Here is a 26378-nt window from a genome sequence, read left to right as displayed (position 1 = left end):
TGGGAGGGTGGGTGACCTTCCGTCCTTCCGTGTTACCAACACGCATTAACCCCACCCCCCACCAGGACCCCGCGCTGCCACATCTCCTCCTCTTAACTGATATTTCTCACCCTTTGTCGTCGGCATGGCGATGACAGCAAACTCCCACTCTGCCCTTTTAAAAAGCTGAAAATCTGACACCATCGAGAAGCAGGAATTTTCTCCAGTGTTTTATTTAATCTCTTCATTCTCCTCAGTAAAAGCCTATACCTTGGATGGCTTAATTGGTCATTTTCATTACTACTGGAAAAAGCTCATATACAAATATGCAGTACTGAAACGTTGAGTTATATGTTGGGATTGAACATTTCGCACTTCATTTTTTTTGTATGTGATGCTTAATACTTAACTAATATGTGGCTTTGCCCCAAACAAGCAAGCACCACCCAGATTAAGACCGTAACAAACTTTAGTGAAACCTGATTTCATTTATTTCCCAGTCACATTTATTTGGGCTTCCTCAGTCTGACACTGCCAATGGAACTCTGCAAACCCAATAACACATGATGATATTAACAGGAAGTATTAAGTGAGGATTAAAACGTCAGAATTAGAAGTAGCCTCAAATACCGAGAAAATGACTGATGACGATTCTCAAATTGTGTCAGAGATCCATCCCAGCTTTGTCTTCTCAAGAGCTAATTTTTTTTTTTTTAGTAATTTAGCCCCTGCAGAGAGACAGACAGACACACATCATTTCCTGCTGAAATTGTGCGCACAGATCGTGTTGAATGATAGCGCAAATTAACGGCTCGGTTTTCATTTAGAACGGACAATCATTCAGACGAACGGTTCAGGCAAGTAATTGCTCTTTTTAAAATGAATGGGGAATAATTATACACTTAGCATTGCCCCTCCTTTATGTATCTCATCTCAAAGTGGCGCCTCGCTTTCAGAGGAAATGAGACAATAACACAATCAAAGCTGGCTTTGAGCTAAATTGCTACCCCTGCGGTTTTTTAGAATTTTGACATTGTGTCTTTAACCAAGTTCCTGACGCACTGTATTTTTGATGCATCAAGTGACTACTGCTGCTTCTGATGAGTGATTAGGTAATTTGGACAATGCCTTTGCAAATCCATCAGTGGACAAAGAAAAAAAAAAAAACAGTTTACTAGACCAATATCCATTTTGCAATCAAAACACTTCCATAAAAAAATAATTTTAAAGCCACAGAGCGCCCATCTATGCGCCTAAGTGATAAAGTTTGAACACAGGCCCACGATAATCTAAACTCTGTTTCCATGGCAACAACATGCTAGAGTCATCCAACGGTGTTCGATCTGTGTGAGGCTTCAAGTGTCTCTGTGTTATGTCGGCCCACGGAAATGACATTCAAAAAAAAATAAAAATAAAGAAATAAATCCCATTTGCCTGCAGTTTCGATAAGTTAAACCATGTTTTAAAAATAACTTGTTCCAAATTCTGAAAGAGAGGCAAAAAAAACTGACAGCAAGGTACTATGAAAACACTCGAGGATCATGAAGTGACAACAGCAGTTCCTGAGGGTTGTAGTCTAAAGGTCAGAGCAGGAGCAAAAAAAAACAAGGTTCAGAGGGTGGTAATATATTTCCAAATGTCAAAACCTCCAATTACCACCAGCTCCTTCCACTAAATCATTGTGAGAATTAACATGGTGGTTTGGGGTAGCTGACGGATGGATGGGGGCAGATTCATCAGCTGTGGTCAATGCTGAAGTAGCAGGAAGGTACGGACCTTAAAATGTTCATGAACCTCTGCAATACATCACCCCCTCCCCCCCCAAATATAATTTAGCGATTGTGCTCCTTAAGACTAAAAAAGGAAATGAATCTTGTTTGAAAGATTTTTTACTGAATCCAGGCCTACATCTGGCTGTTATTAATTAATTTAAATCGCCATGCCATACAATGCACAACAAGATTTTTTTTTTTTTATTAGGCCTAAATGTAGCTACTACATTGAAAATCACAGCATATTAGATAATGTCAGCATAGGAAAAAAGTAAAAAATACTAAGACAAAATACTAAGCCATAAAACTATGATTCTCAGTGGAAGTATGAGGACTCACCATTTCAGAAAGGGTACCTAAGTGTTCGACATCTGCAAACACGCTCAACAGAAAAAACGGTCCCTTCAGAGAAGGAAATATATCGACATACAAACAAGCAGCAGACTCCCAGGCCCAGGCTTCCAGGGGGGTTAAATAAATTTGCTAATTGGTCTTTGGCACATACTGGGAGATCATGCTGCTAGCCAGGCTATGACTAGAACAAAATGGAGGATGTACTCAAAATACCTTTTGAGGAACAGCGAGAAATTACAGCGCCCCAAACATCTTTAAAGTAACGGCTAGGCAGCCCGGTATCGCACTGCGTCTGAATCAGGGGTCTGCACCCCTGGTCCCAGAGAGCCGCAGGGTCAACTGGTCTTCACCGTTACTCCACACGTATCCCAGCAATTAAAGCTGCTGATTAAGACTCGCCTGTTGTTCTCGGGACTGAATTGGTGCTTTACCTGAAGGTGAAAATAAACACCATTAGAGCCCTGCAGTTCTCCTGGGACTTGAGTTGGGGATATCTGGTTTTAAACCCCGGATACTTGGCAAAGCAAATTTATTCATGACATCGCATCTGCCTTGATAATCGTAACAAAGAGAAAAATTAAACCACTGAATCAGATTTATAAGAGAGACGACCAATAATCCTTGGACAAAGTACAAAACAGGGAAATTTTTTAAACTATACAAGAAGCTCTTAAGAGCCAATTAAATATCACAACACACTGGTGCTGCATTCGCCTCCAATTGTCAATAAACACTTAAAAAAAGAACTTTTATTTACTTCCCAATAAAAGCAGAGGTGAAGATTATTAGCCCTAGGGGGCTCTGAAACAGTCTGATTGTGTTTGTCAGAAGCCAATAGAGAAAGTCTAGAGCAACACACTGAGACTGTAGGACCTTGAGCAATCAGAGTGCTTTGCATACTAGTTGCTATGTAATAACTCACACTTACAGTAATTCCAGTTAATGAAGAAAGAGATTCCTTGTAAAACACATTTTCAAATAGGACAAAGTGTGCCAGGTCTATATACAGCATGATTCATACATAAGCGCCCCAATTTAAAGATGTATGAGATGCCAAAAGCCGCTGAGAATATATTTAAGGCAGATCAGTTTGAGTGAAGAGTAATGAATAAAACTTAGCAAGATATTAAAAGGCTGCTTCTTTTGTATAACTGTTAAAATCCTCAACAACCGGTAACACCAATCAGCTGAACGGTGAACACGTCCCAGATGAGAACAAAGGCAAACATGGAACAGTACCATTCTGATAAACCGCATTGGGAAAGCATCATTGTGACAAAGGCAAATCCTGATTTTGGGATTTGTCAGGTATTACAGTCACTTTAAAATGTATGTGCCTATCTCACAAGAGATAGTGTCACCAGTATTCCATTAGAGACGATTTCAGACGCATTAATATGCCGGTCATTTTAACAGATTGCTTGACAGGATCCAACCTCCTGTCTTCAATAAGAACAGGTTTGCTGATGGCAGCTATTTTACAGACAATGGAAATACTCTGAGAACAAGGAAAAGTTGGGACAGGAAACTTCTTCAATGTCACATCAGAAATTCTACATAAATCCAGCAATCAATTCTCAGTGCAATCTGAGCTGTGCCAGCTCGTATATCAAAGAGCATTAGACTAAGGTCACGGCTGACATGCACACAAAATACACACGCTAACGCACTCACATACATATGCACACACATGTACGAATATGAACGCACACACACACAAACAAACACACACACTAACATGCACACATTCCCAACTCATGACCTCACACACACACACACACACACACACACTACTAGTGTTCCCACAAAGACAGACACACAAACATGCTATGAGGCGCACAATGGCAATACAGTCTCATGAATTTCCTCGGACTGGATTTCAGAACATTAGTTCCCTTTACAGTGGGTGGTAAAGGCTCTGGACTAAGTTGTCCATTTTGTACTTTTATAAGAGTTGCACCAGCAGCTAATAGGCCATTTTACAGTAAACACTCACAATTTACAACATGCATATTTAGCAGATGTCTTTAAACAAAACACAAGGAAATATTGTCCTGCATCTCAATTGTATTTCTCCTCCTAAACAGGCCCACTGTGCTTTCAAATTATGATTTTTTTATTACGGCACAGTAAACAAAAATTAGCCCTGGGCTGAACTAAAAAAAGGAAGAGTGAATTCAGAAAAGTATGTTAGCATATTTACAGGTCAATCTGGGGTCTTTTGGGGAACTGGACTGTAAGTTTAAACATTTTCCATGGCACATTACTGAATACACGATCATCAATGTCGCCAAAACATCGTCGGCATAATTTACACACCACACATAAAGAAAAGTAGCACAATCTCTCACATTTCTACCAGGAAAACACCAGGCCATAGCATTACTTGAATTAATAGAGCAATAAAGATTATATACACAGTTGATAGTCACATGCAAAGTTTGCCAGTTTAAAGAACCCTAAGGGGCCATTCTGGGAAACGGATAAGAGTAGTTTCTCCTACAATTATCATTTACCTTGTAGCCAATTTCTCACTGGAGTCGGAAATGTTAACTCTCCATGAAAATGGGCACAGGGGGATGCATTGCAAATACACTCAAAGACCTCAGCGGCTATGATGAGGGTGGTTCATAATCCCTTGAAGGTCCAATCACACCCTTCCCCTGAGTTATAGGCTACTCCCTCAGTATCACAGAATGAATTTTCAGACCCATCCAGGATTGGTGGGGACGGGGGGGGGACACTACATAAAACTAAGACAGGACAAAAAACGCAATTACCACTAATCTGCCTTAGAATGTATATAGAATGCATGAACACACACACACTAACACAATGCTGAAATATATTTCATTTTCATAAGGGTAGACATTGAGGAGGAGGACATGACAAAGTGCCCAGCATCCAGCCAGCTGTTAAAAGCTGTGGAGCTGGTCCTGTGCAACACCAGTCACCCTCTCCAAAAATGAGCCGTCAAACAAACAGGAAGAGCTTTCACAGAGCACTGGACTGGATTACAGGATGCCCCCCGCCCCCTCTACAACAACCGCTTTCGCAAGCTACCGGTGTGCCCTCTAGTAGATGTATTCAATTAATGATACATGTATATTCATGGAAATGACTATCATTAACCTTCATTTAACCAGCAAGGTCAAGCGTGAGCTCATTTCTCATTTGCGGCGACGATCCAGGGAATTGGAGAGAAGAGCGGGGAAGGATCGCGAGGGACTGCGGGGCCAATCGACTGTGATGGAGGAAGATTAAAGGGCCAGATTGAGTGAGACGGTTTGGGAATTCAACCAGGGTTGCCAGGGGTTAACACACCTACTCTTCTCATAACTTTAATGGGATCTTTAATGACCGTGGTGAGCCGGGACCTTCGGTTCAAACAACCCCACCTTAAAGATGCCATCTCCCACCCATGGGTTTCCTCAGAAAAAAAAGAAGAAAAAAAAAGTTCTCATTTAATAAAAATGATTCTGTTTATATTTTCATATTTCAGAAATTAAGCTGTGCATATTTGTAAAGTAAACCATCTTGTTAGCACGTCCTTCATAGTGTGTGATCTCTGAAATTGCCTTATATATGGATATTGCAGTAAACAGCGACATGTCAAATACAGATTCATGACATGGCCTTGTGATTCAGTGATGCTCCCATGTACTGGCGTGTTAAATAGCCACTGCACTGCAGCCTGTATTGGGCACTGCAATAAAGCTATAGCTTTTTACGGAGCTGGAGATCCTCAGCTGCAGGGAGGTCCTTTTAAGGGGCCTGTTTGGGAAATACTATAACAACAGGAGCACCGGCTGCCCTGCTTAGGCCAGAGGGAACACTGCCCCCTACTGGCCCACCGACACCACTTCCAGCAGTAACGTGATTTTCCCAAGAGCTCTCCGAACTGTGCACTGCGCGAGCGGAGCCTAGAGCTGCCCAGCTGTAACCGTGCAACAGGAGACGGCACGGCTGCTGCCAACGCTGGTGGATAAACACGCTCGCTTAATGCGTAGTGTAAGCACAGTGCGACGCGCCCTAATGGTGTGCAATATCCCATTCGGCTGGGCCATTCAACTCGTCTGATCTCTGCTCGGGGGAATCCCAGGTTGCCTTAATGAGGGGAATGTGTTCTAACGAGCGGGATATAAAATTAGATTTAATGTAGCTGGTGGGCAAAGTACAAATGAGCGTCTGAAAAAATAATATAAAGGGAACAGGAGCTATGAAAATTAGAGAAGATGGAGAAAAGATCTACTGGGAAAATAAAGGGGTCTACGGTTTCCCGCCATCCAGAGCGTCTTTGTACTTCTAGTTTTCCATTTCTTTTGATTTTTCTTCCTTGATTTTCCACAGTGATTGGCATTTGTCCAGGACCAATAACCCCACTGGCTGTATCCCCTGCTCACCGCTGATGAATGAGACCATGCAGGGCTTCTACGAGTCAAAATGACTATGCATCACCAGTCACCAGTCACCAATCATATATATATATATATATATATATATATATATATATATATAATTATTATTATTATTTCTTAATCCTTTTTTTAAAATATACATTTGTCTAAATTTATAAATGTGAATTTTGAATGGCCAACAGTCTGCAAACCCCCCAATAACTGCAATATTTTCACTGTGAGACAGGGTGCCTTAGTTTTTTTTTTTTTCCTTCGGGCTGGATTTTTTCATGTTTGTCCACCCATTAGAGGTGTTTTATTCCCCCCAGAATTTTGTGTTTGCCTACCTGCCTTACCCATGAGCACCTGGCAGTCACAGCTCCAAGCAGCGCTCGTTTCATCTACAGTGCCATGAAAAAGTATTTTCCCCCTTCCTTATTTCCTCTATTACTGCATGTCACACTGTAACCACACACTTCCTGTTCTCTGATATCAGTCTTTCATATCGCTGTAGAGGAATTTTAGCACGCTCTTCTTTTCAGAACTTCTTGAATTCAGACTAATTGGAAGGTTTTGAAGCATGAACTGCTCGGTTCAGGTCCTGCCACAGCATCTCTATTGGGTTCAAGTCTGGAATTTGACTAGGCCACTCCAAAACTTTAATTTTGCTTCATCCATTCAGATGTGGGCTTGCTTTTGTGTTTTGGATAATTGTCTTGCTGCATAACCTCATTACACTTCAGCTCACAGACGGATGACCGGACATTCTCCTTAAGAATTTTCTAGTACAGAGCAGAATTCATGGTTTTTTTCAATAATGACAAGTCGTCCAGGTCCCGAGGCAGCAAAGCATCCCCACACCATCACACCACTACCACATTTGAGCGTTGGTATAATTTTTTTTTAATGGTATTTGCTTTACACCAGACATAATGGGACCTGTGCCATCCAAAAAGGTCCACTTTTCACTCATCTATCTATAGAACATTATTCAAAAAGGCTAGGGAATCAATCTGGTGCTTTTTTTGTGTTGCATTTAGCATAAAAGACAGATAATTTCTCAGCACAACCTTATCTGAGAACCAGGGACAAATATCCAACATATTTACATTTAAGTAAACAATAACACTTGATCCAGAATTTGTAAAAATGGTAAAGCATGGTAGTAGTAAGAACATACTATATTAATGTATTTTTTGTATGCAAACCATACACTGCACATGTCATTAAGCTCAGACACATTTAGCCATATATAAATGCCTGAGTTTAATGACACGGAGGTGTCCTTTCACTGTTGTTGTTTCAGGTGTGTTGCCTAAAGTGACTTACAGATACACAACAGGAAAACACACACAATGTTTTCCATTGTTCTCTTAAGTGAAAATGAATGGACACTCTTTGGCATATTTTAATAAAACATACTTTATGTCTAGAATGTCAAAATAAATACGATTGATGTCTGAAGTCATGGTTCATTCATGCACCAGTTAAAGAGCTCCTTCATTCTGTATTTCCAGGTAATTTATGTTTCATAGAAATACTATTCAAAACCTTACCTAAAAAGAAAAGGTCTATCTTGGACTCAATAGGAGAAAGCAAGCTTGGAGACCAACTGTGAGGCAATCAAAAATACAGATTGCCCGGCAGGATTTGGAAGATTTGCTGCGCTGTCCAATTAACGATCTCCGCGTATTTTAAAAGCCTGCAACTGAAGAAGATAAGGGCACTGACTGGAAGACCATTTATAACGATTTTTAAATTGCATGAATTGTGCTGAACTGTATTGTGAAAACCAGGCTATTTAACTAAATGGGAGGCATAATTAAACGCTGCCTTCTCAACAATGACATCTGAGCAACAAATAAAAGGTCTGCAATGTTGACAATGTTCTGCTTCTTGCCTTCCGGCATCATTTGAGGTATTTTTTTGCAGGCAATTAAGCACGGGATGGCCACTCTGACTATCCTTTTAAGAGGTTAATCTGGCTGCTACCCAATACTCAATTATTCTCCTTTTCTTGGACATTTGCAGTAAAATATGATAATTATCTTTTTTTTAAGTCCAATTGGGATTTAAATCTGCTTTTGCAGGAGACCTACAGTTAGTAAAGACAAGTTAAGTTAAGACAAGTTAGGACCAGCAGAACAAAACAATATTATACTCTCCTTGACTGACTAACACCACAGGGCTGCCTAATACCGCAAGTGACTGTGTGATGACTTGGCAAAAAAAAGATATCTGTAAAGAGCACTAGCAGGTCACAGTTTCAAGTCATAGTAAAGGGTGAATACAGATGGGGCAGCTGGGGGGGCTTGTCTAGTTAAAGCACTTTTCTTGTGCGATGATCCAGACTGCGGCCAATGCCAACAGTGGCTAGTAGCCCTGCAGAGATGTGCACAGCATAGGCTATATACAGACACACATTTGCAGTATGTGTGCAAACCGTTTCCCCCTCTCTCCCGGCTCCCTGCTGGTCTGACACATTCTCAGCACAGACTGTTTACCCAAAGCAGCGCAACACCATCATTACAGCCACCCAGGCATCAGCTGCGCTCCCCGGCAACAAGCCCGTTATGAGGTTCCACCAGCACACACACTCATTTACAACCGTACCCCCAAACCCCCTCTTCTGCCTTCACCCCCCCCCCCCTCTCCAATTGCTGACTACATTTTGTCAAATGACTCCGCTGCGAGTCAGGAGTGGGGGTGTGAACATCACAATAGCACCGCCGAGTCTAACCGTTATTAACGTATCAAGTATGGCACAGTAGGGCGGGGTTAATGCATTGCCAGCCAATGAGAGTCTAGGGGCAGAACGGGTCAGGAACCCAGAAACACTAACTTACTGTTACGGCTCACAAGCTTACATCACAACTACAGAGAGCTGCATTCCTGAAAATAAATCAAAAAGGACACTGCAATATCTTTGCCAGCAGGTATTTAAAACTCAGCCAGATGCATCTATTTATGTAAGGTGACATGGCTTAATATTTCATAGGTCTCCTCTGGGTGTTTTTTTTTTCCTTATTTTTTTGCAGCTTGGCCAACAGGATCACTGTTTACTAATTTCTCACAGAACAAGGTTAACCATACCTAAACAGATTTTAATTATATATGAATAAATTAGAGAAGTTCACCTCAGCCACCAATGTGCAGTGCCATCCTGGAAGATGCGCATCAGCCAGTTTGGACCAAAATTCAGTTCAACACACATAAGCAGAGTTGGAGAAGACAGGATTTATTCAGCCAATAAAGCTAGTTCTTTACATTTGATCATGCAATTGATTTCCAGAGCTGGAACTTGGCCAGCTATTTGCGCTTAGCAACAAGCACCAAAGAACCTCGGACCACAGTGACCATCTCCTAACTTGTTAAGTTGGGAGCATCTCCTACACTACAGTGTCTTCATTTCTGCCCTGGGACACTGGATTATAACTGGACCAGGTGAAAGACTGCCCCTAGAGGCCCAGCGATACCTAAAGAAGCAACCAGATACTCCGTAAATTTTCCCAATTTAGGTACTGACTAGGCTCAGGCTTATGTAGGGGCTACAGTATGATGAATATACCCTACATGGCAAAAACTGTGTGGACACCAGAGATCCAAAATCTCATCCAAAATGATGGACATTAATACGTGGTTGGTCCACCCTTTGCTGCTATAGAAACCTCCCCTCTTCTGGGAAGGCTGTATACCAAATGTTGGAGCATTGCTGCAGGGATTTGCTTCCATTCAGCCAGAAGACCATTAGTGAGGTCTGGCACTGATAGGGCGATTAGGTCTGACCCGCCGTTGGCTTTCCAGTTGATCCCAAAGTTTTTGGATGGGGTTGAGGTCAGGGCTCTGTACAGGGCAGTCAAGTTCATCCACACCATTCTCGACAAAGCCACTTCTATATGGATCTCACTGCCAACCAGGGGAGTTGTCATGCTGAAACAGGAAAGGGCTTTCACCGAACTGTTGGGTAAGCACAGAATCCTCTAGAATGTGATTGTGTGCTGTAGAATTAAGATTTTCGTTCACTGAAACTAAGGGGCATAGTCCAAATCATGAAAAGCAGCCCGACATCAAGGGGTGTCCAGATACTTTTGGTCATATAGTGTATTTGAAAGTTGGGTATATGTACATGCACACATAGCAGATCTCCCTATTCATATTGTTTTTCCAATAATGAATAGGTCTAGGTAATAGCACATTCCTCTTTAAATAACTTTTCATTATCCACTGTAATTAACAGAATAAAGACTAAGAAGGTTTTTTTTTTAAAGGAATTCATTTTTTTAAGGGGTCATCACAATGTTTTGCTCCATTGGGGCTTAATCAAACAGCCCTAGCCTACTTCCTTCTATAATACATTTCAAAAGCAGCCAGTAAAAACCACTACATGGCTGCCCTGTAACTGCCCTTTTCGAAAAAAAGGCCTTAAAACTGGCTGCTGAAAGGAGTCATCTGACGCTGCACCTCGCTCAAGGCATCTCCGTCTCGGGGGCCACGAAAATCCCTCCAGAAGCACACAAACTGCAATCAGCTGTCTGTTAATCGCACAAAAGCCAATGGGAGTTCTAAATGAGGTGCATCTAAATGAGTCATTTTTGGAAAAAGCTTTCATTTTTACAAACCCCCCCCCCCTGGGGCCCTGCTGGTTTCCAAAGGAGAAATAGTAAAAAATTAAAATAGATAAATAAAAATGAAACTACAAAGCTCCAAGGCAGAGGCGTTTTTGCATACTTCCAAAGCTTCAAAAGTTCACAAAAAAAAAAAAGGTTTATTGAATTTACAGGCGTCCCTTTTAAGAAAATTAAAAATAAACCCCCAGACACCTTTGGTTTTTCAGCATTCAATTCCTCATTTTCAAGATCAAAAAATTCTCATTGTCTGGGAATGGAGAAAAAAAATTAACTATCGTACTTCCGTCTAGTCTGCTCGCAAATACATCAATGGACCATCCTCTCATTCTGAATGATCAGTACATTCCAGTACACATACTTTAATCTCACACTCATGTTTTAACATACAGAGACACAAATTCACCTCTGGCTAAGGGCCTAGAGTCCATGGGCAAAAGGGTGCCAGAGGGGACTCATCTTTGAGAAACAAACCTAAATTCCTATAAAATACACAGGCCATAAATTAATTATCCATGCTGAAGAAATACAAAAGAAGGACAACACAATTATGAAGAAGTATGGAACCATACAGACAAGTCAACAACAATGCTTACACTGTCAGCGTAGTCTCTTTTTAGGTATCAGTTAGTCTTAAGTTGTTAGCAATGCTAGATAATATAGGCTAACAGCAGATGACAGCCACGAATTTACACTATTTGAGCTGTCCTGTTGTATCAAACATGGATTAGCCTGCCAATGACACAGACTCACAGAGAAAGGATGGAAATACACAGCACCTGAGTCCAGGTTTTACTAGACGCAGGTTTAATGCAATGCGTGGAAACCGCCTGTGGATGGCGTACTTATCAGCTTTTGGCAAGACCTGGACTGGCTCAAACCACTATGCAATAGCACTGTTACTTCCAGCGCTGCCCTGTCATGTCCTTATCCCATGAAAGTATAGTTTTCCTGTAAACAGCCCAAGCAGGTAAACATAGAACCAATTACAACAAAAGGTAATCCAAAAACAGCCAATAGTCAGGGTTACAATAAGAACCTTTTTATACGTTTACCTGCCTTATATCAAAACGTTAATTGTAGTCCCTTTATACGGGTACAGCAAGATGAAATTTGTTCAGAAGACCCAGTGTGCATCATAAAGTTGATTGTGTTGTGCTAAATAACAAACGTGGAACTAAACACATTTCACAAAGCCCTGTGGATCAATCCTCCATAATCCAACAGCAGTCTGCTTCCAAGCATCACATCAGGGGCGACATAGCTCAGGAGGTAAGACCGATTGTCTGGCAGTCGAAGGGTTGCCGGTTCAAACCCCGTCCTTGAGAAAGACACCTAACCCCTAACTGCTCTGGCGAATGAGAGGCATCAATTGTAAAGCGCTTTGGATAAAAGTGCTATATAAATGCAGTCCATTTACCATCACATAGTAAGCCTACATACAAGGAACAGACACTGGACAGGAGATGGACGTACAACCACCTCGGAAATATTGGTAAGCAGTTATGGACCATTTAAAAGTACATCAACAACTGATGATACTCAATGCGGAAAACAGCAGCTGGTTAAAAAAAATGTACATATTTCATAAATTATATTCATTAAAACAGCACGTTGGCAAGACAACCGAATAACTAATTTCAGTTTGAGATTACATTTTTTAATTTGCTGGAGAATTAAATTAGCTGGGAAATATTTGAAAGTATCTCTCCCTCACTATAAAGCATGTTGTTTGGCATATATGTAGGTACTGTATGAAACATGCACCAAACGGATGAGTTACAAAGGTGACTGATTCTATATCTAACCAGAATCTTTTTCAGAGTTTAATGTGAGGCCTCTAATGTCTTCTTTTCATGCTGTAATATGAGCAGTTTTTGGTATAGGTTGGGTGCTGGGCATGCAAGCATAATGCCTCCAGCTTGAACCTCTGATAGGGCAATGCCTGAGAAAGGTAGTTTAGCAGAATAGCAGACATGGGATAGGCTAAATCTGTCAAATGAAGGAAAAGCATTGATGAGCAAATTACAAAGTTTGACCAATTTAAGAACCAAGTGAACAAAAAAAACAAACAAAAACAAAACACCATCAAAACTCGGGAAAATGTTTACGTCAAAGGAAAAAAAACTGGTTTAATAAATGAATAGCCTACACATCCATATACATCTGTTGTAAAAACAGGTGCGTAAATAAAAAAAGGTTCTCTATTTTCACGTAGGGTATTAATGAGTGCTTATATATATTAAAATGATATTTCACCTGTTTGTACTTAGGAAATAACGATCTCCACACCATTAATAACGCCGTATTTGTGGTTATTTTAACCTGATAGGACGTTTCAAGGACAGAAATAGATGGACCACTTGATTATACTCAGGTTCTCAGGAATGATCTTTAATGTCAACGTTTGGTTTGAAACGTGATCTAAGTCTATGCAGGATTCCCGTTGTGGCTATGAGGTACAAATTTAGCCGCCTACCTAAGCCAGTTGTTTACTGCGCATTACTATGGACATATTCTACGCATACTGTGACATGCTAGAAGAATACTAACGTGTAATAGTAGGCATAGAACAACGCGTCATAAAATGAAGCCAAGTCTTATAATAAGTGGGCTAGCTAACAAACAAACATTATCTCATTTTATAAATCCGAAAGAACATAACTGTATGTACTCTTGTGTAACCAGTGCTATAGCTTGCATTTATTAATTTCTTAAATAGTTTTGCCCAGTTTTCATAACTTTTGTAACGGGACGCGCAAATAACGATGAGCGCGAGCGCTCCCAATTACCTGAACACCACGTTGTACGTGGGTGACCTGCACCATGCCGTGACTGAAGCCATGCTGTTTGACAAATTCAGCAGTGTTGCACCTGTGGTGTCCATACGCGTGTGTAGGCACGTGATTACTCGGCGTTCCCTTGGATACGCTTATGTCAACTTCCGGGATCCAGCTGGTGGTGAGTCCCATAATGACTGTCATAATGACATAATAGATTGACCCGTCACTACCGTCACTACAGATTTTGTCAGCCACCTACATCACCCCAGTCGCTAATGTATCGCACAACACCTACCGATTAGTGTCAGTTTCTGTCTGTTCGCCAGCTAACGAGCTAACTGTATCAGCAAGTTATCTATTATCACTCATAACCATATGACAGGCTATATGGTAGCCTATCATATTGCTACATTCAAAATAGGTTGATTGTTCACATTTCTTCTTAGCTATTCTTTCCACATGCAATGTCACTGATAGCAAAGAAGCCGTCGGTTTTGTGTTTAGTTATTTTGTCGTTGCTAATTAGTAAGTTATCTGTAGTTAAGATACGCAAGCAAGTTTGCAATGCTAGGTTGGGGTCCACTGAACAGATACATTCAAATTAATTTATTTTATTTGAAATGAAAATGGCGGCTGGATTTTGAATTTGAAACAGGAAATGGAAATTAGTTAAAAGATCATTAATCATCCAGCTGCACTATCAATTCATTTGATATCAAATTAAAAGTTTGATATCAAAAATACAACATTGCTGAAAATATGATGCCAAACATGTAATCTATAATACAGTAAATGTGTTAAGTGCTTCAAAACTACATTTCCCAGTAGAAATTACTTATGTATTACACAATAAGGATGTTTTCACATCTGGCCTCACGCCAAATTTCATCCCCCCTATTCCCTTCCGGGGTTACGTTCCTTGATGCGTAAGTTAGCGTCAGCTTCACCACCTTGCCTGCGTGGTTGCCAAGTGTTCTCTACTGGTTGCTAACGACAGGGAGAGATCCCTAGCTAGTTGCCGGCTAGCTAGGAAGTGAAGCTGTAATATAAGAGAAACTCTTCCCGCTAGCTTGCTAGTGATCTGTCTCGCTGGCTATCTATTTATTTCTCTTGCTAGCTAGTTGGCGATCTATGAATCTTGCTAGAGAGAGACATTTTTTTAAATTAATTATTGTATTCACTGTTTCACCTAATTTACACATGACATTACACAAGCTAACAGGCTACACAAATAGGCTACCTCACACACACACACACAAAGTTGTATTCTGTTCATATGTTTATTGTTTGTTGTACTCATGTTTTAGCAATATGTTTATATGTACGGCATACCAATAAAGCTTACTTGAATTTGAATCTTCTAACAGGGAGATCTGACCAATCGGCGTAATGTAACGGCACAACGTAACCCCAGAAGGGAATAGGGAGGATGAAATTTGGAGGGGTGGTGAAATTTGGCGTGACAGCATCTGACATTTAAGACAGTAGACATACAGAATTCCTTGTGAGAATTGCATGTTAAGATAAGTCTGCATAAACCCCCAAATGGGTGCAGCTATGATGTAATGATTTCCTTTAATAAATGCAAATGATTGATGGCGTTGACAGGTAGCTATACCCATAAGAGGTTTCTTATAGCCTTGCTTTCACTTCGCTTCATACATCTGCATTGGCCCTGAGCGTTTCAACTTGAGATCCAACAATGCCCCCCCTCCCCCCCAGCTGAGCACGCTCTGAAGACCATGAACTTTGAACTCATCATGGGCAGGCCCATCCGCATCATGTGGTCCCAACGTGATCCCTCTCTCAGGAAGAGTGGCATCGGCAACATCTTCGTCAAGAACCTGGAGAAGTCCATTGACAGCCTGGCCCTCAAAAACATGTTCTCCCGCTTTGGCAACATCTTGTCCTGCAAGGTATATCGATTTCAAGAGCAAGGAGTGCATGTGCATTTTAAGAAATGTGCCATCTTTCAGTATGCATGCGACAAAAGTGTGCATTTTGAAGTGCATGTCTCATGAATGTCCTTTCCATGAAGGTGGCTTGCAATGGTAGAGGCTCAAAGGGACATGGCTTTGTGCACTTTGAGACCAAGGAGGCTGCCGAAAATGCTATTATCAAAATGAACGGCGCTCTGTTCAACGACAGAAAAGTGTGAGTGTGTTGATCTGTGTACATGGGCTGTGCACATGCTAATCCAAATTCATGTGCAACAAAATGGAAGCCCAAAGAAAACATTGACAAATGAGCCTGACACACCTTGTGCGCTTCGGATGTTTGACTTCAGCAGTATTTGAGGGAGAGCTACTCTGCTGTTCTCCAGGTTTGTTGGGCACTTCAGATCACGCCAGGAGCGAGAAACCAAGACGGGAGACAAAGAAAAGGACTTCACTAACATCTACATCAAGAACTTTGGAAAGGACATGAATGACAAAAGACTGAAGGAAACATTTGGAAAATATGGTGAGCGTAGGGAAATTGTTTTCAAGTCAAGTGTGGCTCCTAGTTAAATGTGAGTCATTGCCTTCTATGAGATGAGACGCTATGGCACCCTTTGTCCAGGCCCAACAGTGAGTGTCCGAGTCATGACTGATAATTGGGGAAAATCCAAGGGCTTTGGGTTCGTCAGCTATCAGAGGCATGAGGATGCAGAGAGGGTGAGCGGACTTCAGATGAAAGCATCACCTGTTTAACCGAGACAAGTGTTCAATGATGCTTTTGTGCACAGTGCTGTGTATCATTAGAAACTCCATTTGACTGGCTCAGGCGGTGGACAGCATGAACGGGACAGAGATCAATGGGAGGCGGATCTATGTGGCCCGCGCTCAAAAAAGGGCGGAGCGGCGGGCGGCGCAGATCTGCCAGCTGGAGCAGAAGAAACAGGAAACCATGACAACCCACTACCAGGTTTGTGCGCTCAATGAAAATCCATTCTCTTGTTTTTATTTTGAAAAACAAAGAAGGACGTGTTTCAAAACTCACGTGTTTTGTGCGCCGCAATTCAATTAAAATCAAATCAAAAGTTTTCTTGTGTAGCACATTTCACAAAATATTTGTCACAATACCCTTTACAGTATACCCCTGGGAGGGAGTAGTATGTGATCTGTAAAACAGGATGTGTAGTTTTGTGATGCGCAAAACCCATTTTGTGTGTCCACAGCTTGAAATTTGTAGTTTGTGATCTGTAAAACAGGATTTGTAGTTTTGTGATGCACAAAACCCATTTTGTGTCCACAGCTTGAGATTTGTAGTTTTCAATTTGTAGTGTGCGAACTGTAAAACAGGATTTGCAGTTTTGCAATGCGTAAAACACGTGTAAATTCTGATTTGCTGTACACAAAACACGTGTTGGGAAACACATGTAGACAATATTGCCACTAAATTCGCTCCATACAAAAGTGATCATTTTAATCACTAATGACATCCTTTTGCAAGGCCAGTTGTGGTCGAGAATTGCCTTCACTTGATATGTTTATGTTGAATTGGTGCACTGTTGAATGTTGAATTGAGATCCCTGCTCTTAATGCATGAGTTGTTTGAACCTGAACTGTTGGGGACTCAAAAGAAGCCATCTCTTCCCCTATAAGGTGATGACAGAAGGTGGCTTCAGTAAGGCCAGCAAGGCCCTGCATGAAGAGGACTGCCTTGCTCAGCAAGAAAATATGTGCATCCAGATGATGGCCAACAACCAGGCCCTGTCAAACCCTGTTGTGAACCTCCACCAGCTTGAGCCAAGCCTAGCCATCAACTACCATCCTGCACTGCATTCAGTCATAAATCCTATCCAGCCTGAGCCAAACTGCATGGCACATAACTACCTATGTGTGCCATGCTCAGGTATTCATTGCCAACCTATGCTACCTCCTGCCATTGACCCCTGCCAGCCTGTGCCAATCCCAGTCATCACCAATGTCCAGCCTCTGCCAAACCTGACCATAAATGATCAGCCTGAGCCAAAGCAAACTGTCACCATTGATCAGCCTATGCTAAGCTCAGCTATTACTACTGACCAGCCTGTGCCAAACTCTGCTGCCACCAATGACCAGCCTGTGCTAAATCCAGCTATCGGCTACCAGCCTGTGCAACACACAACCTTTGACGTCTACCCCCCTGTGCCAAGCATGGCATTCAGCTCCTACCAGCATGTGCCAAGCTCAGCTTTTGGCTTCAACCATCCTGTGCTATGCCCAAGATTTAATCTCTACCAGACTGCCTTGCCCATGGAGGACTTCATGGCTACTTTTCCACAGGTCAGGGCTACTACACTCCACTAAAACACTCAACACTCAGTCATTGAGTAGAAGTGAAGAATGTCAGATCCATCTGTAGTCACACAGTGTGTGAACCTGATTCTCTTGCTCCATTCCTCAGGCCCAGAATGTTAATGCATACAACCCCATCAACCAGATGGCCCAACTGATCCCGGGCCGTTGCTGGGCTCCTGAGGGCATGTGGTCCCAGGGTACACTGGCCTGCTTTTGTTACCTAAAGCCTACAGTACAGAAATATGTGACATTGTCATGAATACTGCAAATAAAATATTAGGTAAAATTAGAAGAATTCATTGTTCCATGTAAGAGAACCAAATTAGGAATTATGTCGGTAATTACAGAAAGTAGGAAAACACAAAGGATAGGGAAAAAGGCGCTACTAGTTTATCAGGGTTTCTCTACCACCTAATTCTATTACTTTCCTCTATAGATTTACAGATCGTTCCTGGCCACCCACGCCTCTCGGTCCCCTACTTTGGTAACGTGATGCCAGCCCTTACCCAGGTGCCTGATGAAATGACCTACCTGAAATTTGGTAAGCCACAAGTGAAAATTCTACCAGCAGTTGGACTGTTGGAAGGGCTAGTATGTTTTTTCCCTCTGTCCTGTTGTGCTAACGATTGTGTGATCTTCTGTCTTCAGATAAACGGAATCCCATGCGCTTCCCCATTGGCCTGCCTGTGGATGCAACCCCAATGAGTGGTGTAACCCAGTTTGGTTGCACTGCCGGTGTAGATGACTCTCTGGAGCAACTGAGCACACAGCCTCAGTGCACCTTAATGCAGGTAGACTGATACAGTATCTCAGGACTCTGTAACCCTGTAACCTAAATCTGTATCACAAAGCTTCTTATCCTTAGACAAAAAGTTCATTCTTGCATGTGAGCTAGTTTCATTTGGTTTAAGCATTTGGTTTAAGGTGCTTAACCTCTTCGTTGGCTCTGTACAGCCCACTATACCGGAGCCCTTGACGATTTCTTTTCTGGCCAGCCTGTCTAATGATGACCGGGAGCAGACCCTGGGTGAGTTTGTTCTCCTTTGCTTGCAGGCTGACCACAGTCCTTTAACTGTGCAATGATACTGTATACTGCTTTCTGGTTTAAATATTCAACAAATAGGTATGTTTCCCTGCAGGTCACCGTCTCTACCCGCTCATCCAGGACCAGAAGCCCGACCTGGCACCCAAGATCACCGGCATGCTGTTGGAGTTGGAGAACTCTGAGATCTTGCAGCTACTGGAGTCTTCAGAGTCACTGCACAGCAAGGTGAGTACTGTGGCTTGGGGTCTGTTCCATTTTGATTCCAGCAATAAGTACATCCCAAGTGTGTCTCCTTCGTAGGAGTCTGTTGTTTTTTTTGTGCCGTGTACGATTTAGGCAGCAGGCGGCTGACCTGAGACATGGTCGGAGATTGCCCAGCCTGACTGCATCGCCTTGCATTTCCAGGTGGATGAAGCAGTTGCTGTGCTGCAGGCATTCTGGGCCTCAGAGGCTACAGCTGCAGGCCTGGCAAGCAGGGCCCTACAGGACAACCGTACTGCAGGGGAACACAACCCTGAGCAGCAGAATATTAATCCTCCGCCCCAGGGCACCAAGCAGCAGGTAGAGGCCTGCATGCCACACCTGGACCCCACACTCCTGCACACCACACTGTATGCAGAAATGCTCAGCCTTCATGGAAACAATGACTTATCTATGGCTGCCATTAGTTGACTTGTTCAGCTCCAATGTGATCAGCCCCTTTCTTGGCTCTCTGCAGCCTGCTGTCCCTGTGCAGAAACAGGACCCACTGACCCTCTCCTATCTGGATGGCCTCTCATATAATGACCGGGACCAAATCTTGGGTAACAGTTCTCCCTTGTTTGTAGACAGACCATAGTCCTCTATCTCTCCACCATCTCAAAGATCTGCTTCTGTCTTGTTTTGATTTGACATCTAATGGGTGGGTCCCTCTCCTCTCCAGGGAAGCACCTCCACTCTCTCATCCTGGGCCAACAGCCCGACCTGGCGCCCAAGATCACTGGCATGCTGCTGGAGTTGGAAAACACTAAGATCCTGAAGTTCCTGGAGACTCCAGAGTCCCTGCATGCCAAGGTTGATAACCCAGGCTGCTTTTCAGTCTATTTATGGTTTATTTATCAAAACGGCCTTGCCTTAATACTTTATCTAATGTACAAGTCAATTTTGTTTAGTTCCAAGGTCTTCTGAAGTTTTCAAATCCCATCTCAAAGCAGCAAATCGGATTGTGAGGAAACTTCTTGAGTGTGAGTTCGGAAGTCACTGTGGCCCAAGTGAGAGAGGCACAAAGCCTGACTGTAGGCTCTTGTGTTTCTAGGTGAGCGAAGCTGTTTCTGTGCTCCAGGACTTCTGGGCCAAGGAGGCCAAGACCAAAGCAAACGCAGAGGAAACTGTGACAACCGAAGTAAATGCAGTGGAAACTATGACAACCGAAGTAAATGCGGAGGAAACTGTGACAACTGAAATAAATGCAGAGGAAACTGTGACAACCGAAGGAAATGCAGAGGAAACTGTGACAACCGAAGGAAATGCAGAGGAAACTGTGACAACTGAAATAAATGCAGAGGAAACTGTGACAACTGAAGGAAATGCAGTGGAAACTGTGACAACCGAAGGAAATGCAGAGGAAACTGTGACAACTGAAATAAATGCAGAGGAAACTGTCACAACTGAAGGAAATGCAGAGGAAACTGTCACAACTGAAGGAAATGCAGTGGAAACTATGACAACCGAAGTAAATGCGGAGCATTAACTTGCGATGACCAAAGTAAATGCAGAGGAAACTATGACAACCGAAGTAAATGCAGAGGAAACTGTGACTACTGAAATAAATGCAGAGGAAACTGTGACAACTGAAGGAAATGCAGTGGAAACTATGACAACTGAAGTAAATGCAGAGGAAACTGTGACAACCGAAGGAAATGCAGAACATTAGCTTGCAAAGACCAAAGTAAATGCAGAGCAAAATACAGCAATTTAAGCAAATACAGAGCAAACAGTAAACCTTAAGACAAATCCGGATCCAAGTGTCAACACCTGATTCAATAAGCCACAAGTGAAAAGGTGGCCTCCCTCCAGTTCTGCATGGAGAAGAAGAAATCTAACTGATTGACTGTACCCATGCTTTGGTATTCCGCACAATCATACGGACAAGACCGAGGTTCATAGAATTACCAGTGGGGAAATTGTATTTAATGGTTACATTGTGGAAAGTATCACAGCACTGAACTGTATTCAGTATTCAATCAACAGGCTTTTCTTACAGGAATGTTGATCCTTGACTTGCTTCACTTAAAGAAAAATATGAGTAAAATATTATTTAAAAAATATCTCAGAGAATCTAAGTGTTGCAATGTAAAGCGAGACATTTGTGCATATTGTTGATACTGCCTTTATGTATATATACATTTGTAAATTTTTACAATACATACAAACATAAGAATACAAAGAACCATGAAATAGAATGAATGATTCATATAGAATGAATTCTGAAAAAATAATGAGGTGGCATGTAAAAAAAAAAAAATTTATGCATTTAAATTATTTTAAAAATATTTCAAAGAATCCCAGCACTGCCATGTAAAAATAGTATTGCTATTATTTGTTTATAATTTATTTCATTGTGAATGTATGTAATGTAATTATTTGTTGTTGTTTAAATAAAAAGGTGAAAATAAAAGTTCTCATTATTCTTTAAATCAAAAGTAGCTAAGTTGCCTTGCTAGCTAATTAGTTACAGTAGTCATTTAAGTCAGCTAATTAGTTAGAGTTGTGTCTTTGAACTATCATTATAAATCATTTGAAAAGCAGAGATATATCTGGTTGCAATCACAGACTGAACTAGGTGATAAGACTGTAAGAAGATGGAGTACAAACCCACCTTAAGGAAGCGGTATTAGGTCTTGTAAATACGCTATTTACAATAGGCCTACTTGTATTATTTGGAATGCTATATCTGAAATAGTGTAGGTTTTCCCTCAGTTGACATTAAAAGCAAACTCTTGATATTGAAGCCCCAAGATGCAGCGAAATGATGAAGTTACAATTGTAAAAGTACAAACGGTACTCTGTTTGACCACATTGACTGAAAATTTTACTGTAAAAAAAATGGAATGAATGCAAATAAACCCACTCTGGCCCGAATTTTGACCAGTGTGATTAAAGGGATTAACGTGCATTTCAATAACAATATGAAGTGTACAAACTCTTCTTTCTGAACTCCCAAGAAAGATATTTCCAATTTCAATTATCGACACTCACGAAACCATAATAATAGCATTTTTATGCCACTGATGCTCTGGGAGATTTTATTGAGTTTTTGCTGGAGACAGCTGATGTATCTTTTTTGCTATTTGTTTGTGTATTTTCTGTTTTGTTTTGGGGGTTTTTATCCCCTGTAATTAGCAATTTAAATGTGTCTTACAAAAGTATGATGTTCTAACCATCTGTGCAATTTTTCAGTTCCAATGAGCTCATTTATTTCAAAAACCATGCTGCAGGAAAATGTCTGGTTGGATGCACCATTTTAAAATCCTGTAATGGAAACTTAATGGGTGGTTGATAGCTCCAACTAGATCTTCCCAAGGGTTCGAGGTTCAGAGAGGAAGTGTATCATCGTAGTTGAGGAACTTAAGTTTGCAAGTTTGACTACAGATTTCAATCAACATTTCAAGTAATTTCCGCTAAATGGCATCCAACACTTGCATGTATAAGATTGTGTTTCAACTACTGTATACCTCTGGGAGACCACAAAAAACTGCCCTTCGACTAACAAGATGACCATCAAATAATCTGGTATTTAAAAACACCTTTATTTCATGATGACAACGGGCCATACTAAGGAACACACTGCAATAATACTGTTTACATTACTTGTGACACTTGGTTTATGGATGAATATTACAATATTTTGACAATATTCAAAAGGGCCAGGAATATTAGAAATCGAATAGACAAAGCATGTCCACCTAAAGAAATCAATTTCTGCTGTCTCAGTGAATCTGCTCCTCATAGGTCACTTCAAATGTGGTAAATGTGTTAACTGTCAACACACCAAGAATATGATGGTTACCCCTCCTGTCAAATTCTGTTGAAATCAATGATTTAATTACCTGTTAAAAATAAAAAGGTAATCTACACGTGTCCCTGTGAAAAGATATATATTGGTAAAACCGCATGACCTGTAACAGAACATTTAACTGAACACAGAGGCTCCATTAAATGAAATGACATAAAACTCCTGTGGCTAGACATTTCAAAGAAGGCAGTTATGACACTTGGATGTTCCATTATATCAGTATTGAAAAAAAAAACTAGAAATAGAGGTAGGTGTATCAACTGGTTAAGAAAAAATATCACATCCTGATAACTGACACACACATTAGCATGTTTTGTGTATGTATGTACTGTTATGTATCCACCACCTTTCATGGTTATAACGTTGTAATACAAAAATACAATGTTTATATTGTGCTTTACATACAGTGAGCTACATATACAGAGAGCACAAGAGACAAAAAGATATAAACAGATATAGTACAGTACAGTCTTGTACAGCCATAATAAATGAATGAATGGCCAGAAGCACATCTCACAGCTGTTTGCTTACCGTGCCATAATATGATAATATAATATAAATGAGTCTGTGTAATTGAGCTCCAACGCACAAAATGTACAGTGCAAATTCGTAATGATTATACAGCAGATTGGGAATCTAAATCCATAATGGGCTTTGCTAATGAATGTAGCAACTACTGTGGAATGACTGAATAATTAAGGAAGTGATTAACTCATCTAAAATGGTTTCCCTTTCCACAATAAATGCACCTTGCCTCAAGTAAGTTCAAACAGCAATCATGGCACACTTGCAAGGGTCAGCTTTAAGGATCAGTCACTGCTGCAAAAAAGAAGATATGGGTCTGAGTCTTTCACGGTACTGTATTGGTGACCCATTAATCAGGCATTAATCAGTCATCAACAGTCCTCAGTCACATACTTTACAATCATCTTTTGAGATATCTGTACAAATGGAGATTGGCAATTCACATTTGTCTGGTAAGAGAAAGTCAAGGTGTACTTTAACACAAACCCCTGAGAAAGTGTTTAGATAGAATCAGCAATAAGCAGATGGCCAAGCTCCTGTGTTCCTTCTGTCCTCTCTATTTTGAAACTACAGGGGGTTCCGGTTAGTAACGGGATATTCCGGTGCTACATGACAGTTTATGAATATTCACAAAGAGGCATGCCCAAGGACAGAACAGCCATTGCGACCAGTATTGCCCTTGGTCACGCCCCCATCATAAATATTCATGCAATGCATAAATCTGGAATTTCAACAGTGGAGATACAGAACTTTAAATGTTAAAAGCACAGAGCTGACCATCTGGTTAGTCTGTACAATCACCAAGTCTGATGGCCTTTACAGTACTAATGGGAAAATGAGGCTTTGTGAATCCCAAAATTGGTGCAGCTACTATATTTCATCCATGATTTACTGATTTGAACTAATCACAAATTTTTTTTAATTGGTCTGTACCAGAGTGATTGACAGAAAATGGCAACATTACCCAACTGGGGGTTCACTCACCAATCAAACCCACAAAAAAAGTTTTTGCATTTTTGAATGCTCAAACAAATGCTTTTTCCAGGTTTAAGGTGCAGGTCTAGGACACAGCCAGTGAAGAGATGCTTTTAATCAATCATACCATAATAGCTGAAGTCTCTAGACTGCTGGAAGATAATCATCAATCATTGTTTGATTGATGATCGAGAGGCTCACGATGCAGAAAGCTAATTATGAGGTGTACAAACTTCAGTATTATATACAGTATACACTATATGACCAAAAGTATCTGGACACCCCTTGTTATGGGGCTGTTGTTCGTGGTTTAGGCTAGGCCCCTTAGTTCCAGTGAAGGCAAATCTTAATGCTACAGCATATAATCACATTCTAGAGGATTCTGTGCCCCTTATTTCCAATAAAGACAAATCTTGGTGCAATGACATTCTAGACAATTCTGTGCTTCCAAATTTGTGGCAGGCCCTTTCCTGTTTCAGCATGACAATGCCCCCAGGCACACAGTGAGGTCCATATAGAAATGGTTTTTGTCGAGAGTGGCGCGGATAAACTTCACTGGCCAGCACAGAGCCCTGACCCTCAACCCCATCCAACACCTTTGGGATCAATAGGAAAGCCAACTGCGAGCCAGACCTAATAGCCCAATGAGTGCACCTAGTATAAAGAAGTGTACAGAAGAGTGGAGGTTGTTATAGCATCAAAGGGTGGATCAACTCAATATTAATGCCCATAATTTTAGATGAGATGTTGGATGTCAGTTGTCCACATACTTTTGGCCATGTAGTATACTGTATATACTGTATATATATATATATATATATATAATTTTCTCTGATTCAGTCAGACATCCAGGCCCTAATTGCTGAGGGGTTCCTCATAAACAACTCAATTAAAAAAGCCAAATTAAACCTTAGGGTCCATTATCCTATTCTGCATAAATTATTGCCAACACAAGTGAAATGGGGGTGCACAATTAATATTAATCTCATAAGATGTACTTTAGATAACTCATTCTTCCTGAGATCCTTTAATAAATCAATTGTGGCGCAGCCTATCACGTACAATGGCATCAGTACCGCCTTGGCCCAAGTCAACGTTGCATCTGCGCTTTTAAGGCACCTGTATACAGTAAGGACTACTGGCCATGTGATTTTGCCCAGTGTGTCCTTAAATGCTCTTTTTTCACCGATCTGGTTTACAGACTGTGGAGTCTGGTGTCTCAGGAAGTCTCATTTACATCTCCGCAGGACATTCAGGTTACTGAAAGTCATTTCATCGGTGCATTAGGATCACACTGTTCCCGTGATTGGAGAGTGATTAGGTAACTGTGGGTGGACCATCACGGATAGTCCTGAAAGGTAGAGACACAGGGCATAATAACATCATTCTGCATCTACCTGGCCTCACTGAAACCCTGTGTGCTTGTACAGAGTCAACACCATTTATTCCCTCCACATACAACATTTAATTGGAAACCTGCCTGAACTCTGATCACACCCGTTTGCTGACTTACAATACAAAAAAAAGACATACTCGTCATCAAAAGGAAATTTTTTTTAGATCATTTGCCTGTTTATAAATTTGGTCAAATTGAGCATGCATTG

At 41.2% G+C, this 26378-nt stretch overlaps 1 protein-coding gene across 7 annotated transcripts in view; it reads right to left on the bottom strand.

Annotated features, from left to right (window-relative positions):
- Nucleotides 1–26378, bottom strand: part of rbfox1 (RNA binding fox-1 homolog 1) — a 398869-nt gene that overhangs the window by 323733 nt on the left and 48758 nt on the right. Inside the window, exon 1 of one of the 7 annotated variants that reach the window (XM_064314522.1) lies at nt 13920–14528. The exons of 3 other annotated variants lie outside the window; for them this stretch is intronic. In XM_064314522.1, coding sequence (XP_064170592.1) covers nt 13920–14111 — 192 coding nt within the window. In that variant the 5' untranslated portion in view covers nt 14112–14528. Of the gene's footprint in view, nt 1–13919; nt 14529–26378 lie in introns of those variants that run through there. 3 more of the 7 variants (XM_064314520.1, XM_064314519.1, XM_064314521.1) reach the window with 3 other exon arrangements.

The sequence above is a fragment of the Anguilla rostrata genome, chromosome 17, assembly GCF_018555375.3.
Source record: "Anguilla rostrata isolate EN2019 chromosome 17, ASM1855537v3, whole genome shotgun sequence".
Taxonomy (NCBI): Eukaryota; Metazoa; Chordata; class Actinopteri; order Anguilliformes; family Anguillidae; genus Anguilla; species Anguilla rostrata.
This window is presented reverse-complemented; position numbering and strand designations above follow the sequence as displayed.